A 17,705-nucleotide genomic window follows, 5' to 3' on the forward strand; every position below is an offset into this window, starting at 1 on the left:
TTTAATCAGAGCATAAGCATTTAATTTTACATTAGGAAAATAAAAGTTCCACTTTAAAGATATTTTTAACATGCAGTTTATTTACAAAAAAAGAAAAGAAAAAAACAATAAAAATATATATATATAGAAAGAGGGTGTGTTGAGTTCAAAGGCCCCAAACCTGGAATCGCTTAGGGCCCCCAAATCACTAAGTCTGCCCCTGCTTCTGAGACATCTTGAAACAGAGGATTTAGAAGAGTGAAGATGAGGAAATGTGAGAACTTTTGTTGTTAAAAGATAAAATCTGTCAATTTCAGCAGAAGGATGAGAGCAGTGTAGGGCAGCAAACATCTTCAGCAAGAGGTGAAAGTCACAGCAGGAATACAGGCCATATGGCATGAACAGTTGCAAAAAGAGATTGATATGTAGCCTTAGGAAACTGACAGAGCAAGAACAGACCCATGTAGTGATCATGCAACAAAGTGTCAGTGCTCCTTACAACACTAACACCCAGCAAGAGTTACATACACAACAACATCACAGTCTGCATTCAAATTCAACACAAGCCAGTCATGCTGCCTTGGAACAAAGAGTTCAAAATCTCTTTTGAAACTCTTAAGTTTGAAGATGTTGATGCTGTAATACAAGCGATTACACCAGGCATGCAACTTCCTAGTTACCTGCAGGGTAAGACAAACCTTATTTTGCCCACTCTAAGACAGATACTTCGGGCTTTTTTCCAAGAAAAGGGGGCAACGGAACAATATAAACAATATAAATATATATAAACAGCTCACAAATTTTCTAGTCCACTGTTTAGACAGAAAATCCTTTTTGCATCACAGGAGGCAGAGTCTAGTTTGAGGTATGACCCAAACCTAGTCCAGAGCATGTTTCTCCACACTATTCTGACTGACTTGCAAAATGACCGCATTAGGGGTGACGTATGACCTTACCTGTGTCTGAGAATTAGAGTAAAGACAAGCTGATGAACTACTCTTCAAAAAGGCAACCTGGCATGTGCCCGTGAAACTGAGAAAAAACCTATTGCTCAACCATGAGCAACCAAGGCACACTTAGTACAGTCCAAAACTAATGTGCACAAAAAGAAATGGCCAACAAAACCCAAGAAAGGCTGAACTTGATGTCTTGAGTGAATTAAAGGAAATACGTTCAAGCACGACTCTACTGACAAATCTAAGCACAGAAGTTAATCAAATAAGTGTTAATTTGACAACTGCAGGGTCCATCTCCTCAGTTTCCCACCCTGGCAAGAGAAATAAGATGTGTGTCCTATCCACAGACTCAGTATCCATCCTCACGCTACTGGCAGACGTGACTAGAGGGGAGAAACAATCCAGCGGCCACAAAGGTTCCCAGCATACCACTATTGCAGTCCCTGACCCTTAAACAGGATTGTTAGGTGAAAACCTGCTTTCCAGCTTTCCGGAGTAGCTCTTTTTAGCTACTATGATGATCTTCGTCAGCAAGTCTGGCCTGCTTGAACAGGGCTCTGTCCACACTTCTGTAGGCATCCTCCTTTGCCTGGCATAGTTGTTTCAATCTGGCTGTGAACCATGGCTTGTTATATGTGCAGAAGGTTTTGGTTGGCACACACGTCTTCACAGAAACTGATGTAAGATGTCACATTGTCAGTCAGTTCATACAGATTGTTAGTTTTTCAAGAACAGTCCAATCGGTGCAGTCAAAGCAGTCCTGTAGTTTCTGCTTTGCCTCACCGGTCCACCTCTTTACTGTTTTGACTGCAGGCTTAGCAGATTTAATTTCTGCTTGTAGGTTGGAATAAGATGAACCAAGCAATGGTCAAAGTGTCCTAGAGTTGCCCGTAGTATTGAGCGATATGTGTGTTTCAGAACTGTGTAGCAATGATTCAGTGTGTTATTTTCTCTGGTGGGACAATTAATATGCTGCCTGTATTTTTGTAGCTTGTGAGTTAGTTTTGCTCTGTTGAAGTCTCCAAGGATGATGCTGAGAGACTCCAAATTTTTTTGTTCCAAGACAGAAATTTGGTCTGCCAGGTTTTGCAGTGCATCACTCATATTGGCTTGGGGTGGGATGTTAACTCCGGCCAGGATGAATTAAGAAAATTCCTTTGTAGAATAAAAAGGTCTATAGTTTATGGATAATATTTCTATGTTTGGGCTGAAGTATCTATTCAGCACTGTGACATCTGTACACCAACCTTCATTTATGTGAAAGCAGATTCTTCCACCTTATGTTTTCCCTGATAGCTCTGTTACACGATTCTCTCGGTGTAAGTGAATGCCCGAAAGATATAATCCACACTAGAGAGTGTCATGGCGAGGCGGCCACCCACTCACCCCATCTTGAAACACATTTGAAGTGAACACAATAGAATAACACGTACTTTCCATACATAAGGCATGCTTGTGATCACTGTAAACAGACTGTACTCTGTTATACAGACTATGCTGGGTGTAGGAATCAAGCCTTTCTTTCAGTTCACTCATCACAGTCTTGATCATTTTTTTGTGAGCGTTTTGATTTAATCTGGACTTGGGTGTTTGTGAGTAGTCTTTGGATTTTCTCAAGAAACATTTGATCCACTTTCACAAACTGGAGCTTCTCTTCAAACATTTTTTGCCTGACCATATTAACAAAAATGTCGGTTTTACTGTTTACATTTATCATTTGGTAAGTCACTGCATGCCACATATTGTGTACTTTCCCCTTATCCTGGCATTTAGTCTCTGTGACTGCCATGTTCTGCATTAGAGCCTTTTCAATTGAGTCAATGCACTCAGCCATTTTCTCTAGATGCTTTCTGTATTGCTTTATCTATTTTGGGGTAAAATTACCACCATCACCAAACACAGAGTCTCAACTCAACTGTGATAGAGTCAACAAAGGATTGGGTCATCTCAAATGAATCAAAAACATGTTTAGTAACTTTAGTAACAGCATGGCCAACGTCTGAGTCAAATCTTTTCATTCATGGAGCCGTTCATTGATTTGAGAGCTTCCATAATGTCAGCGAAGTTAACAGGGTCTGTGGAGTTAGCAGCGGCCTGTGTGTCGTCTGGCTGACAAACGCCTTGTTCACCTGCATCCTCTACTGATTTGTCTCCTTTCTTAGATGGGGCTTAGTCATGCCATCTGCGATTGTAAAGGATGGTAATGAGCAAAATGTAACCAGTAAAATTATTGGTGAAAAAGAATAATCAAGAGAAATGAAGCGCACAGAAAAACACATCTACTCCATGTGGTACTTGTTGGCGCCCCCATCCAAGCTGATTTGTATTGAAGCACTGAGTTTCAGCAGCCTGTTAAACATAAGCAGATAGATTTAAAAATTGTGTATTAGTGCACAGCCAAATCAATGTTATATTGTTGTTGGCACAGAAGCACTTGCATGTCAGACTTGGTAGCAGCGTATAATGTGTCCTCCATGTTGTCGATTTTCATGCAAAAGTTTTCATATATTTCATACTTTGAGATTTCAGCCTCTTTCTTAGCTTCCACGATGGCCACTGTGTGATTCAGAACCTCCTGATTCCTCTCCTCAAGATGATTAAAGAATTACTTTGTTGTTTTGCAAAATCTTATTTTCTTTGCAATTCAACTTTTTGGATACAAAGCCTCTTCAACTTCCATAACATTCAAATGCTCTTCAGCATAATCACCGTGTATATCAGGGCAGCTGTAGATATTTCCTAGATAACTGTCTATTTGGTACCAAGTTATAATGTTATCATTTGCCATTGTGTTCTCTACATTTATAAAACAGAGAAGTATCTTACCTGAGCATCAAACATCTGCAGGTAAACATTTCCTAGGGGAAACTATACGGGTTTTATCCATGTCTGTCTATTGAATAGCTCGTGTACTAACAGTGTGAAATCTGTTCAAAACAGAAATCTTTAGCTCCTCTTATTGTTGATTCTGTTTTGTAATAAATGATGTCTGCTTCAGTTCTCAACACGTTAACACATTGGACCCTGCAGGTCACATGACCCTCACGTTACATGTTTTGCCCAACACACACCTGTTCTGTCCTTCCTCTATTTAATTTCTGCTTTCTGTGGACCTCGTTGTCATCCTTGTGTTGATGTTGTGTGGTGTGTGTTGCTTTGCCTTCCACAGCCTTAGTCAGTATATTTTGCTGTTTTGGTTTATACTCCGTTTTGTTGTTTCATTTGCAACTTATAAAACAAACGTCTGCCCTTGCATCTGCCACCACCTGTCTTTGTTAATACGTTAGAATTTGGTATGATGTGCCTATTAGTGGAGTTATTATATATCAATTAATATGACCTATCTATGTATAGCCTGGGGGTTAGAATGAAATGGCTATATATATATATATACACACACACACACAGCAATACCTCAGACATCCGCGAGGTTATGTTCCAGGACCCATTGCGAATGACGAGGTCTCGCGGATGTGCGGTGGTCACTAAAAATGCGAATACTATACTGTAAATGCTTGTTTTTAGAGTTTAAACCCTAAATGTGACCCCAGTCACTGAGATTACTTATTCACACTTATGGAATATATGCGTGTGTTGAACCGAGCACAAGGGGCGGGGAGATGAACCGCAGGATCCTTACCCTAAACCTAGAACCTCTAACTTACTAAAGTGCAGGATAGAGTATCTGAAGCTCCTCAGGGTCCTAAAGTATACAGACATAGAATTAGTCAAAGCCCTAATTAATACTTAAATTGTAACTAATTGATGACCTGAACTGTACCTGACTGTATATTTCATTGACCTTGAAGTACTGATTGACTGCTATGCTGTATGTGTGTATTTCTTTAAGGACCATTTCAGGATAACTCTCCACTCTAACAACTCCTTCCTTATAGAAATTGACAAACCTGTAAAAGTAGAAACATTTGATTTAAGTTATGTTGATTATACCACAGATATAAACTGATAGATTTTTGCTTACCCTTCCTTAATTTGCTCTAAAATGTTAAGGATCTGCTCCATTGTAGCCTTGAGGGCCTTCTCTGTGCTTTCCTGCCTGAGTTTGTCCAACATCATATCCAGCTGAGCTTCTTTTTTCTACCAACAAACCAAAGGCAATGAGAAAAGACATGCATCAGCATTATCAGATGTCGCATTCACATTTTCACAGTCTTTCCACTATTACGTAAATTTGCCTATATCTCAAGGCGAACATGTTAGGGGACAATGGTATCAGTCTCACTTGGTTCTTTTCTTCATAATCCTTGCTGACTTCTTTGAGAGAGTCCTGCAGCTGCTGCTCTGTCCTCTGCAGACGTGCACTATGCAGCTCCCAGACTTTAGCTGCCCCGTGCACAAACTCGAACATAGACTTACTCAAGAATGCAGCAGTTTCGGCCAAACCCTCAAATGCTTTCTGTAATGTACAGTAACAGAATTCAACCATGGCTTCATTATAAAATAATCATCAACCATCACAGAGCATCAAACTTCACAGAGCACTACGTATTTACAGACAAATTGCCCCTTTTAAACAAATACAGAGTGTTTTTATTTAACTTACTTTCATTGCTGCTAAACGCTCCTCTGCTTGAGTCTGGAACTTGCCAATAAGAGGCACCATCTCACTATTAACAAATTGCTGTATCTCATCTGAGGCGGCTCCATAAGTAGACACTTCACTCTGCGTGAGTCCATAATAGAAGCTTTAGTTTGCTTTTAATTCATACTATTAAATGAAATACTAAAACATACATTCCCAAAGACTGCAAACCTTAAAGTGTTCAACTTCCAGGTAACAGTCTTGCCAGGTATTTTCAAAATATTCACGCAGCTTTGTCATAGTCTCAGAGTGTGTGCCATCTGAAAAAAAAGTGTAATACAATCACAAATTCAGGAAATTAAAAAATAATAATAATAATAATAATAATATATGTGTGGATAGTAGCATATTCTTACCAATCTGCTCATTAACTGAAGATAAAGAGGAGTACCATTCAGCAGCCAATGACACTGAGCAGTTTGGAGGGGTCATATTTCTTCAAGTAGAAGCAAAAGAAGCACATTTTAAATAATGTTCACCTTTAACTGATCTGTATTTTTAAATTGCTTAACACTGCATTTGACTACAAAAGGAAACTATCTAACCTGACTTGCTCGAGGATTTTGAGGCGCTGTTCGCTGTATGCTTTTTGTTGTGTCCGCATGGTGTTTAAAGCATCTTGTACATTTTTTGGGTTTTGAATCTTAGGGCTGTTCAGGAAGTCTCTGGAGATGAAGAATAACAAGTCTGTATATAGTGTTTTCCTTTGATTTTTATTATTTCAAGCATAACAACTCTACAGTATAATTATTACTATAGGAAGTAATACTATAAGTAATACTATGAGATTCAAGGGCACTACCTTGCGAGGGACTTAATTAAACTGGCTGATTACAGCAACAACCTTGATTTTTTTCCAGTCCTGAAGCTTTGTCTCCCATCTCAGCCTGCACTGAACCTCTTTCTGCAAATCCTTCTCCATCAGGTTCAAATGTAATTTGGCTACAGCTCTTTTAGATGAAGATAAAGATAGAGTCTTTATTGTAGTGATGCAATTTGATGAAATTTGGTTGGTAGCTCTCAGAGACCAGCAGCAAAAAGGAGTGTAAAACTTGCATTATAACAACATATACAGTAAAATAAAAAAGTAACAGCTTAACTTTTAGCTGTTTTAATTCTGTGTGTGTGTTTGGGGGTTGGGCTGGGGGGTGATGCAGGTTACAGCTCTGGGGAAGAAGCTGTTCCTTAGTCTGTTTGTGCGTGTCTTGATTGTCCTGTATCTTTTACCCGGTGGGAGGGGCACAAACAGTTTGTGTCCTGGGTGGGTTGGGTTCTTAATGATGTTGTTAGCTCTCTTGTGTAGATGGCTAGCATAGGAGTATACTACATGTCAGAATATAGGGAATATACATATGTTAGAGGGCATGCGATCCACCCCCGAAATAAGCCTAATTGAAAAAATACCGCAACATACACGTGAGATTTCAAAACGCTCAGCACAATGTGAGGAACTGCGTGACGTATGCTTTTTATAGCAAGCGCCACTAGTAATAATAATAATAATAATAATAATAATAATAATAATAATAATAATTACTGCTGCTGCTACTACTACTAATAATAAAAATATGAAATATCTTGCGTGACCATTTGGTCAATCACAAAATAACCGCAACATGGACAAACTCAATTAGAAGAACTGCGTGAAGTGTGTTCTGATGGCATGTTCATTTATTCTGTAACAGTTTCAGGTAGTGTGGCATAGTAGTGCAGCAGGGGTCGAATGTCCTTGGTTTGATTCAGACCAGAGGATCTTCTACAAAGTTTTGCCTGTTCTCCTTGTGGGTCTCCTAAGACATGCCACAAAGGTATGCTATATAATCTCTAGGTGTGAATGGTTGTGTGCTCCCAGAGCCACAGTGAACCTTATCAGAATAAAGCATTTTCACTGAAACTAGGGGGCCCAAACCTCTTCCAGCATGAATGCTCCACAATGCTCCATGTTTGATATGGTAGAAATTCTGCACAGCGTCTTGACCTTAACCCCACTGTAGACCTTTGAGATAAACTGGGAGATCTCCTCACCCAACATCAGTGCCTGACTAATGGTCATTAATGGTCATGTGGCTGATTGAACACAAATACCTACAAAAGAGGTGTCCAATCTTATCCACAAAGGGCTGGCATGGGTGTAGTTTTTTATCTCAATCAAGCAGAGGCTACACTGGAGTCCACATGTTTAATCAGTCGATTCTTGCTTTCAGTACTCTCAGGTGTAGCTTCTGCTTGGTTAGAATAAAAACCTGCACAATCACTGACCCTGACAAGACTGGACCCTGTTCCATTTCTGTTTCTCACATTTGCCAGACACCCTTATCCAGATCGACTTACATTAATCTCATTCCTACAGCTGTGCAATCGAGGATTAAGGGCTTTGCTTTGAACTCACAACCTTCCAGCAGTCCAATGCCTCAACCACTGAGCTACCACATCCCATAAACCCCCCCAAAAATCTAATGAAAGCTTACCTAGTAGTGTGGAGTTTATTATAACAGCAAAGGGGTGACTAAATCTGGAATTAGATGTCTCACAAGCACAGAGGTGTAACTGGTCACATGTCTACAAATTTTTTTCACAATTTCACAAGCAAAAATATATTACTACATAATGCTACTGCAAGCGAAATGATAAATTAATGCATTTTAGTGTTCTTTTTCCACTGTAGATTTATTTAATCCAAACTGAATTGGAGAAACTACAGGAGATTTTCCAAATTAGTACACAACAGTTTTGATACTAAACCAACAACACTGTCTATTTGGTACCAAGTTATAACGTTATCATTTTTCATTGTGTTCTCTACATTTATAAAAGTAAAATAGAGAAGTATCTTACCTGAGCATCAAACATCTGCAGGTAAACATTTCCTCGTGAAACTATACGGGTTTTATCCATGTCTATTGAATAGCTCGTGTACTAACAGTGTGAAATCCATTCAAAACAGAAATCTTTAGCTCCTCTTATTGTTGATTCTGTTTCGTAATAAATGATTGCTTCAGTTCTAAACACATTAACACGTTGGTCCCTGCAGGTCACATGACCCTCATGTCACAGGTTTCGCCCAACTCTCACACCTGTTCTGTCCTTCCTATTTAATTTCTGCTTTCTGTGGAGCTCGTTGTCATCCTTGTGGTGATGTGTGTGTTGCTTTGCCTTCCACAGCCTTAGCCAGTATGTTTTGCTGTTTTGGTTTATACTCCCTGTTTTGTTGTTTCATTTGCAACTTATGAAACAAAAATCTGCACTTGCATCTGCCACCACCTGTAAAGTAAAGTGCCGGCCAGTCAGACAGTCAGATAATATCTTAATTCCACAGCATCATAGAGTCTCTCGGCAGGGCTCAGCTTTAGGCCCAGGTATGGGACCAGGTGCTCTTGATACAGGCTTGAGACTTGATAAAGACTTGATACAGGACGGTATCGAGTTCTGTGTCTGATGCGTCGGTTTATAACAGGAAGGGGAGGCTGAAGTTGGGGTTCTGCAACACTGGTCCATTGCACCTGGTCTATCTGACCTTTTTTTGGTAAGATCTGAGGGGGAGGAGCTAACGAGGAGATGTTAGCCCAGGTACTGTGCCTCAGTCAGCCCCAGGTGACATTTCTTTGGGTTGGCCATGAGCCCCGCCTTCCAGAGTGCCCCTAGGACCTCCCCCATGTGGTGCAGGTGGTTAGACCAGCGAGAGGAGTGTATTACCACATTGTTGAGGTAAGCGGCAGTGTAGGGATGGTGGGATTACAGTACGATGTCTGTGAGCCTCTAGAACGTTGTGGGCACCCTGTGCAGGCCTGCTACTGGCCAGTGGTTGCTACTGCCAGGTCTAGGGTGTATATAAAGCAGGCTCTCCTAAACATTTCTAGATCATCCACCTGGAGAAGGAGATAGCTGTCAAAGACCGAAACCCAGTGAAGACTAAAATATAAGGTGTAAAGCGTTATGCATTTTTTAAAGTTCCCCTTAAGCTTCTAAAGTTATTATTTCACCTAGATGAAATGAGGCACCTTTTCTGAAATGGTATTGAGGATTTAAAGTACAATACACAAAGTTTTCACATCTTTTTAAAAATACAGAATTATTTATTTACCTGGGCTTGCTTTATCAAAAAAGAGCAAATAATGATCAGAATACCTGCTCTCCCTGAATAATCAGTGTAACCATTAGTGGTGGGGGTGTTCCCTTAGCAGAAACACATGAATTTCCAGATGACTCACCTGAAAATATCTCTTCAAGTTTGTTGTGTTTTTGCCGGTGAAAAATGAGGTTTAAAAGGCATCTTATTTTCCTTGACATCAAATGTGAATTAAGATTATTGTCAGAAAATGGACACAAAGTGAGCCAAGAAAAGTTACAATTTTGAAGGCAAATCATTGAGTACTTAGGAAAAGTGTTGCACTCTACCAGTTGCATTGATTACAGGCCATGGCAGTTGAGTGCATTACTGTTTTCTTCAAAACAATTGTACTGGCTAATTCCAGGTGTTTCTCAAGCTCTCCACAAGTGGTCCTTGGCTCTTAGACAACTCCTCTAATAATTCTTTTCACTCCTCTGTCAGAAATCTTGCGAGGAGCACCTAGTCATGGCCAGTTAATGGTGAAATGATGTTCTTTCCACTTCCGGATTATGGCCCAGACAGTGCTCACTGGAACATTCAGATGTTTTGAAATCCTTCTGCAACCAATGCCCATCAGTATGTTTTGCAACAATAATGTTGTGAAGGTCTTGGGAGAGCTCTTTGCTTTTACCCATCATGAGATGTTTCTTGTGTGACACCTTGGTAGAGACTCCTTTTTATAGCCCATCACTCGGGAATGAACCTGCTGATATTACGTTGCACTTACAAGAGGAAGGATTGCTTTCTAGTTACTGATAGATTTCAGGTGGTGTCTTGGCTTTCCATGCCTTTTTGCATGTCCCTTTCTTCATGTGTTCAATACTTTTTCCTTGTGTCATTTCACATTACTGAACATAACTTAATTTATGGATGTCTATGGTTTGATTTTTTGCATGTGGGATTGCATGGGTTATTACTAAGATCTGGTGAAAATTTCATGTCAATAGCACCTTATTGAGGAAAATTGTGACATTTTCAGTACTTATTTTAACTGCTGTATAAGCAAAAATAATGCCATACAGACAATATATTAGTTAAGTTTAGTCATTAGTAAATACAGTTACTATTTCATTTTAATAGAAAACATGCATTTTCATAACAGTATACTAATAGTTACCTGACATTTTAAGGAAGTTGATAGGATATTCTTGCATGTAGTAAGGCAGGACCATCAAAGCTGCTTCCCTCTGTTGCTGATTGGAGTCCTGTTCAAAGTAACGAGTTTGTTTTTTGCAATGATTTGATTCAAAATTATTTGCTATGCATAATTATAACTATGCATAATACATAGTTATTATTAGTATTAGGCAAAAAAAAACCCTGGCCAGTATAAGATAGGTGATAATAGACTAGCACACAAAAGCAATACTCGCATCGATTTTCAAATTTTCCATGAGGCCTTTTTGTTTTACTATTCCCTCACTTCTTTTTGAGTGATATGACTGAATGAGCTTTGGAAGATGATGATCCAACCCATCACAGAAAAACTTGTTTGTAAATTCAAAGCCAATCTGTTTAGACCAGATAAAAACATGATGCTCCTTTTATTTCACCAAATACAACTTCTGGGTCAGCTGTTTTAATTTTTACAAAAAGCCCACATTCCATAAACAATATGCTAAAACATTGTTTCATGTACATTATTTCTTTGTCTAGCTATATATAAACTCACTTTATTAGGAACACCTACACATTCATGCAATTATTCATACATCCAGTCCTGTGGCAGCATTACAGTGCATAAAACCAAGCAGACACAAGAGTTTTAGTTAATGTTCACATCAAACAAGAAAAAAAGGTATGATCCCTGTGACCTCTGACATGGATTGTGTCAGTGTTGGCATCCTTTTGGTTTGGTAATGGTATCTAGCTAATGAAATCAGCTATAACTAAATAAACAGTAACGTTACCAGTAACATACATGCCAGTGGGACGTCACAGCAGTTGTCACTTCCAGCCAGTAGTTCGAACAGTCGCATAAATTACTAAAGCCAATATTCTGACTGACTGATAACAAGACGAAATGCAGTTTAAAAAGAAGCAATCCTCTACAATGTCAGTAAATCGCTCGCATATGCGAGTAAATTTCCCGCTATGCGACTAAAAAATAGCTTTAAATAGCCAATGGATAGTAAATCTTAAGATTTTACTCGCCTGTGATTAAGTTAGATGCAAACCAGGGGCGTCGCTGGGGCTATTCATACGGGGCTCGAGCCCCAGATGTTTTTAATCTAGCCCCGAATGTTTTATCCCGAATTTTCCACAGGAGTATAGAGGAATTAATGAAATGTTGATCGTTTTATTAGAGCATTGTTGCCGTTTACTGTACACGATTTTGACTGACATCTCCGCGCGCGCACACACACGCGCTCTCGCCAAGATACCGCGAGAGTGTGCGCTCGATTATGCTCTAGAACTGCTTTCGCGATACTTTAATGTCCTACACCTATCGGTCTGCGCGACGCCGCTTTCACACCACGTGACTTAAATACCTTACAGCCCTTAAACGGGACAGCAATAAAAATGTCAGAAAACACAACAATCTTATTATTCAGATAAAAGTCTAACTTCTAATATTTAATGTTAACACAGTTGATTAAAGTCGGCTAACAAATGTATGTTGTGTCAAAAAGGAGGCCCACTGTCTCCGATTCTGAAAACCCCTGACATATAGGACTCTTTAGAATATTATTCCATACCCTAGACGAACAAAAGCTTTAAATTAAATCATCCTAAAGATAGATCTAAATAAAATATAAACTGTTAAAGCACTAAGACATTACAGTTTGAACCTCATGACTTTCTATTATTCAACTAATGCAGTATTTAAGTTAAAATACAGACATGACTTAGGTGAACAATGGACCAGAACAGACTCCATCATTCAGCTGTTCTGTCAACTGATAAAGGAATTCTCAGCACTATAAATACTACTATGATAATTGACCATTTTGCTCAAGGCTCGGAGATACTCTCTGATGATTCCACCCTCAAAAAATAGTATAGAAAAGTCATCAAGAGCATGAAGTAGACAAGATACAAGCATTAAGATAGCTGAGAGAATGAGAGATGAGAGAACGATAAGAGAAGAGAAGCTGTAAAAAATTAAAAAAATAAACAAAGAATAATTCATACAGTAGTGGCAGCATAAATCAGGAATGAAATAATAGGTGCATGTATAACATAGATTATTGTAAAATAATAGTAATAATAAAGGATCTGCACAGCACAGCTTCACACACAAGCTGTAAAAGAGATAATATTGCATGGCATACCTGTGTGAGAGAAAATGTAATGAATTTAATGAACTCCTTTTTTAGTAGCAAGACTCTGAAATGATAGGAGGAGTCAGAAAAAAGATGGATTAAATTTTCTAAAGTTGCATACTGTTTGTGTTAATTTGTGTTTATTATTAAACAATATTACATAAAAAACGTGTTATTCTTGCTTACCCCCTCTCCTCAATTAGCCCCGGATGTTTTGGGCTCAGCCCCTGATGTTTTCAAATCCTAGATACGCCCCTGATGCAAACCATACATTTAGCACAGATATAATTGCAGTGCCTGCTCAGTCTGCATTAAGCACTCTCTTTCGCTTTCTCTCACACACGCACTCAACGTGAGAAAAAGAGATAGGCCACACATGCTGTGTAAAGAGAATTGATGCATTATATTGTGTTCTTTCTTTACTGTGGATGCAAATGGATGCAAAAAAGCAAAAAGTCCAGTCTGAGCAGAAAACGCTTGATAATTTTTTGTTTTCAAGTGCAAAGAAGAGTAGAGAGTCCAGTTCTGTGCAAATATTAGACAGTGAATGTGCCGGCGAACCCCAGCCAAGCGTGTCAAATGTGGCAGGAAAGCTTGGGCAATCCGAATCAAAAAGTTTATTGGAAAAGCGAAAGTTCGAGACTCTGTGGCTGTCAGATTTTGGTTGGCTTTTGTATGATGAGGAGGAAAATGTTATGATATGTAAGTATTGTAGTAAAAAAAAAACCTAGCTTAGCCGGTAAAACGGACTTTGTGTCAGGGTCGCACAATTTCAATCGTAAAAATCTCACAGCGCACTCAAACAGCAAACGACATGCATCTTGTCGTGATAGTATTATGGCTTCAAGCCAAGAGCCCGAGGAATCTGTGATAGCAAAAGGGTTCCAAACTCAAAAGAAAAAGAGTGACTGTGCAGACAGATGTGAGCTTTCTGTAAAAATGAATACAGCATATTATATTGCAAAGGAGGAATTGAGTTTCACTCAGATGAAGCCACTAATTATGCTGCAGAAAAAAAATGGCCTGGACATTTCCCCAACGTATGATAATGATGTCCGCTGCACTGAACTCATTTCAAATATTGCCACAGATTTACAGGATACAGAGGCAAATAAAGTGGAAAAAGTCCAATTACATATCAATCATGAATGATGGTGCAACAGATTTGTCTGTGACAGAAAATGAAGCAATCTACACTATATTGCCAAAAGTATTCACTCACCTGCCTTGACTCGCATATGAACTTAAGTGACATCCCATTCCTAATCCATAGGGTTCAATATGACGTCGGTCCACCCTTTGCAGCTATAACAGCTTCAACTCTTCTGGGAAGGCTGTCCACAAGGTTTAGGAGTGTGTTTATGGGAATTTTTGACAATTCCTCCAGAAGCACATTTGTGAGGTCACACACTGATGTTGGACGAGAAGGCCTGGCTCTCAGTCTCCGCTCTAATTCATCCCAAAGGTGTTCTATCGGGTTGAGGTCAGGACTCTGTGCAGGCCAGTCAAGTTCATCCACACCAGACTCGGTCATCCATGTCTTTATGGACCTTGCTTTGTGCACTGGTGCACAGTCATGTTGGAAGAGGAAGGGGCCAGCTCCAAACTGTTCCCACAAAGTTGGGAGCATGGAATTATCCAAAATGTCTTGGTATGCTGAAGCATTCAGAGTTCCTTTCAGCCCAGCTCCTGAAAAACAACCCCACACCATAATCCCCCCTCCACCAAACTTTACACTTGGCACAATCCAGTCAGACAAGTACCGTTCTCCTGGCAACCACCAAACCCAGACTTGTCCATCAGATTGCCAGATGGAGAAGCGTGATTCGTCACTCCAGAGAACGCGTCTCTAGTGCTCTAGAGTCCAGTGGCGGCGTGCTTTACACCACTGCATCCGACGCTTTGCATTGCACTTGGTGATGTATGGCTTGGATGCAGCTGCTCGGCCATGGAAACCCATTCCATGAAGCTCTCTGCGCACTGTTCTTGAGCTAATCTGAAGGCCACATGAAGTTTGGAAGTCTGTAGAGATTGACTCTGCAGAAAGTTGGCGACCTCTTCGCACTATGCGCCTCAGCATCCGCTGACCCCGCTCCGTCAGTTTACGTGGCCTACCACTTCGTGGCTGAGTTGCTGTCGTTCCCAAACACTTCCACTTTCTTATAATACAGCTGACAGTTGACTGTGGAATATTTAGGAGCGAGGAAATTTCACGACTGGATTTGTTGCACAGGTGGCATCCTATCACAGTTCCACGCTGGAATTCACTGAGCTCCTGAGAGCGACCCATTCTTTCACAAATGTTTGTAAAAACAGTCATTTAGTCTCTGTCACAGAGCTGTCACATGCTCATGCTGATGGTGTGACTGACTGCATTCAATCCTCAATGTCAAAATTTGGATTAGATGACGAAGCAAAACTTGTTGGATTTTGTGCCCATAGTGCAGCTGTGGAGAGGTGGCTGAAGTCAAGTAGCAAGAGAGAGCCATTTGCTAAGAGACGGTAGATTAAATCCACATGCAAGCATAAAGAAAAATGCAGACAGATAAAGTATGTTTTGTTTAATTATTATTATTATTATTATTATTATTATTATTATTATTATTATTATTTTGTTCAGTTGCAGTTCACGCATGTCATGTAAAAAGTCTGGCTTTATTGTGTCCGTAGAGGGTTGAGCAGTATGTTTTATCGAATCTATTTTTGTGTTTTTATACTAAATCAAATTCTTAAGACCAAATACTTAAAAACAGTGCAGCTCTCAGGGGCGCTTGGAAAAATAACGTTAACTGTTTACTTGTTTTATGAACAAGTATGTTAAGCATGGGTTTAAAATTTTAATGACTCTGAAAAAATTACATCATTGCTAGCATACCTAAAATTACAAAATGAAATGCAAATTCTGAGTAGACATGTTGTTACTAGACTAGATGTTACACAATGCAAAAATTGTGAAAGTTTTCAAATACCAGTAACACTGTTAGCATTTTAGCTAATGTTACATCATCTAATTGATGCCATAATATGATTAGCAAATGCACTAAAATACGAATACAACAACATTTCGTACTTCTAAAATAAGGAAAAAAGCTGCTTCACCTCAGATTAACCTCTCAGTCTTTTCAAAGCCACACTGGAGTGTTTTTGCGTCTGACGTTGCTGTAGTTGCTATTGAAATATTTTGTGACTTACTGCAACAGTGTTTACGAAAAGCAATATAAAATATGAATAATTCTTTGAAACAGCAACTTGCAGTAAATATGTTGGAAAATGTCTCACTGGTAATGAGATTAAACCAGCAGCAACAGAACTGTATCTTCACAAATTCATTAAAAAAAAACCCAACTACATTTATGTTGCTTTTATAAATTAATACATTAAACTCGGTGTTTGGTTAACCAATTTTAAAAAAATGAAATATTTTGTGTTGTATTGTTGGTTAACAATACAATGTTTGTAATATTTGGTTTGTTGCAACAACATTTTTTTAATTGTGTTAACTAATCAGCATTTCATTTAACTCAAGTACGATGTTAAGTGATGTGCAACTTAAACATTTTTGTCAGTTTTACAGAATTGTTCGTTTTAAGTTGATTCAACAATTGATTCTTTGTTGTTTTAAATTCAGTGTCAAATGTTTTTTTTTTTTTTTTACAGTGTAGAGTAGGTTTGGTGTGTAACTCTAGACTAGGTCATGTTGTTGTGTAGTATAATTTTGTTCATGATTTTCTTTCAAACTCTTTGCAGGATAGAAAGACAATGGCCTAGCAAGGTAAATTCACAAAAAAACAAAATTGAGCTGATCCAGATCACAAAGCTTAAGCAATTCAGATCACAAAAATGACTCCACTGATGCTCCAGAAGCCAAAGTTATAGTTTCCTCACTACTGAAACAGAGATGGATGTTGGGCTGAGATCGCAACCTGGAATAGGTGCAGTAGGTGACCAGAGAAGGTGGCCAGTTAGTCAATGAGGAGTAAGATCCCACGAGGACAACCTAAGGCAGGCATGGTCGAGCTACTGGTCGCCGTATAAGGGCATAAAAGCTGTGTCCTAATCTTATACACATTTGTTTTAAAACAAAACAAACAACCTATGGCTGGAGCTGGACGCCGGGGTTTCAAGTAAGTATCAAAATTACAACCATTAGGAGTTGGCTCAGCTGTAAACCCATTAATCTGATTACAGATGTTGGGTCCAAAATCTAAATAAAATACTCATCTGTTATTCTGAGAAACCTGCAGAGAGTTCAGAGCATTTGGAAAAAAATTTTGGAGAGACCTATTGTTTTCGATGATGATTTTTGTGTGCTGAAACAGAACTTATGGGTTTTGTTTTGTTTTTGTTCTTTTGGACACTGGATGAGACCCCTGAATTTGATATTTTAAGCACATAGTTAGCAAGGGTGTGTCGCAAAATATCGTGTTAGCCTGACATACATGATAAATGGTTAAATATAGTGATGCTCGCTTAAAAGTTATGAGTGATCGTGAACTTACAATCGGGTAAATTTATTTAAATTTATTTCGTGTCTATTTTATCTGCCCTGCTGGAGTTGTCCAGGTACACACTGTGTTTACTCTTTTGTACATTTAACCATGGCTTTTGTTCTCAAGGCACGTTTCCTGTCATAAGAAAAAACTGCTAAAAATAGTGATATTACTTTGCACCTTATTCAAATTTTTGATATTATTAAAAAAAACAGAGCCACAGAGATGTCACAGAAAATATGTCAAGTATGTAGTAAAAAATTGCATCTCAGCCTGGGGGGATAACTAGATGACAATTCCTCT

The 17,705-nt window shown here is 39.0% G+C and overlaps 1 protein-coding gene and 1 pseudogene across 1 annotated transcript; both read right to left on the reverse strand.

Annotated features, from left to right (window-relative positions):
• Window positions 1-6,481, reverse strand: LOC131343352 (coiled-coil domain-containing protein 180-like). The gene is made up of 8 exons (XM_058374965.1): window positions 6,341-6,481; window positions 6,084-6,203; window positions 5,895-5,974; window positions 5,710-5,798; window positions 5,500-5,619; window positions 5,179-5,352; window positions 4,918-5,033; window positions 1-4,843 (listed from the first exon to the last, which is right to left on the reverse strand). The coding sequence occupies exons 2-8, from the start codon at window positions 6,140-6,142 to the stop codon at window positions 4,672-4,674; spliced, it is 810 nt and encodes a 269-aa protein (XP_058230948.1). The 5' UTR covers window positions 6,143-6,203; window positions 6,341-6,481; the 3' UTR covers window positions 1-4,671.
• LOC131343757 (coiled-coil domain-containing protein 180-like) overlaps window positions 6,373-17,705 on the reverse strand; it is a 27,684-nt pseudogene continuing 16,351 nt past the window's right edge.

Source organism: Hemibagrus wyckioides, linkage group LG22 (genome assembly GCF_019097595.1).
Source record: "Hemibagrus wyckioides isolate EC202008001 linkage group LG22, SWU_Hwy_1.0, whole genome shotgun sequence".
Taxonomy (NCBI): Eukaryota; Metazoa; Chordata; class Actinopteri; order Siluriformes; family Bagridae; genus Hemibagrus; species Hemibagrus wyckioides.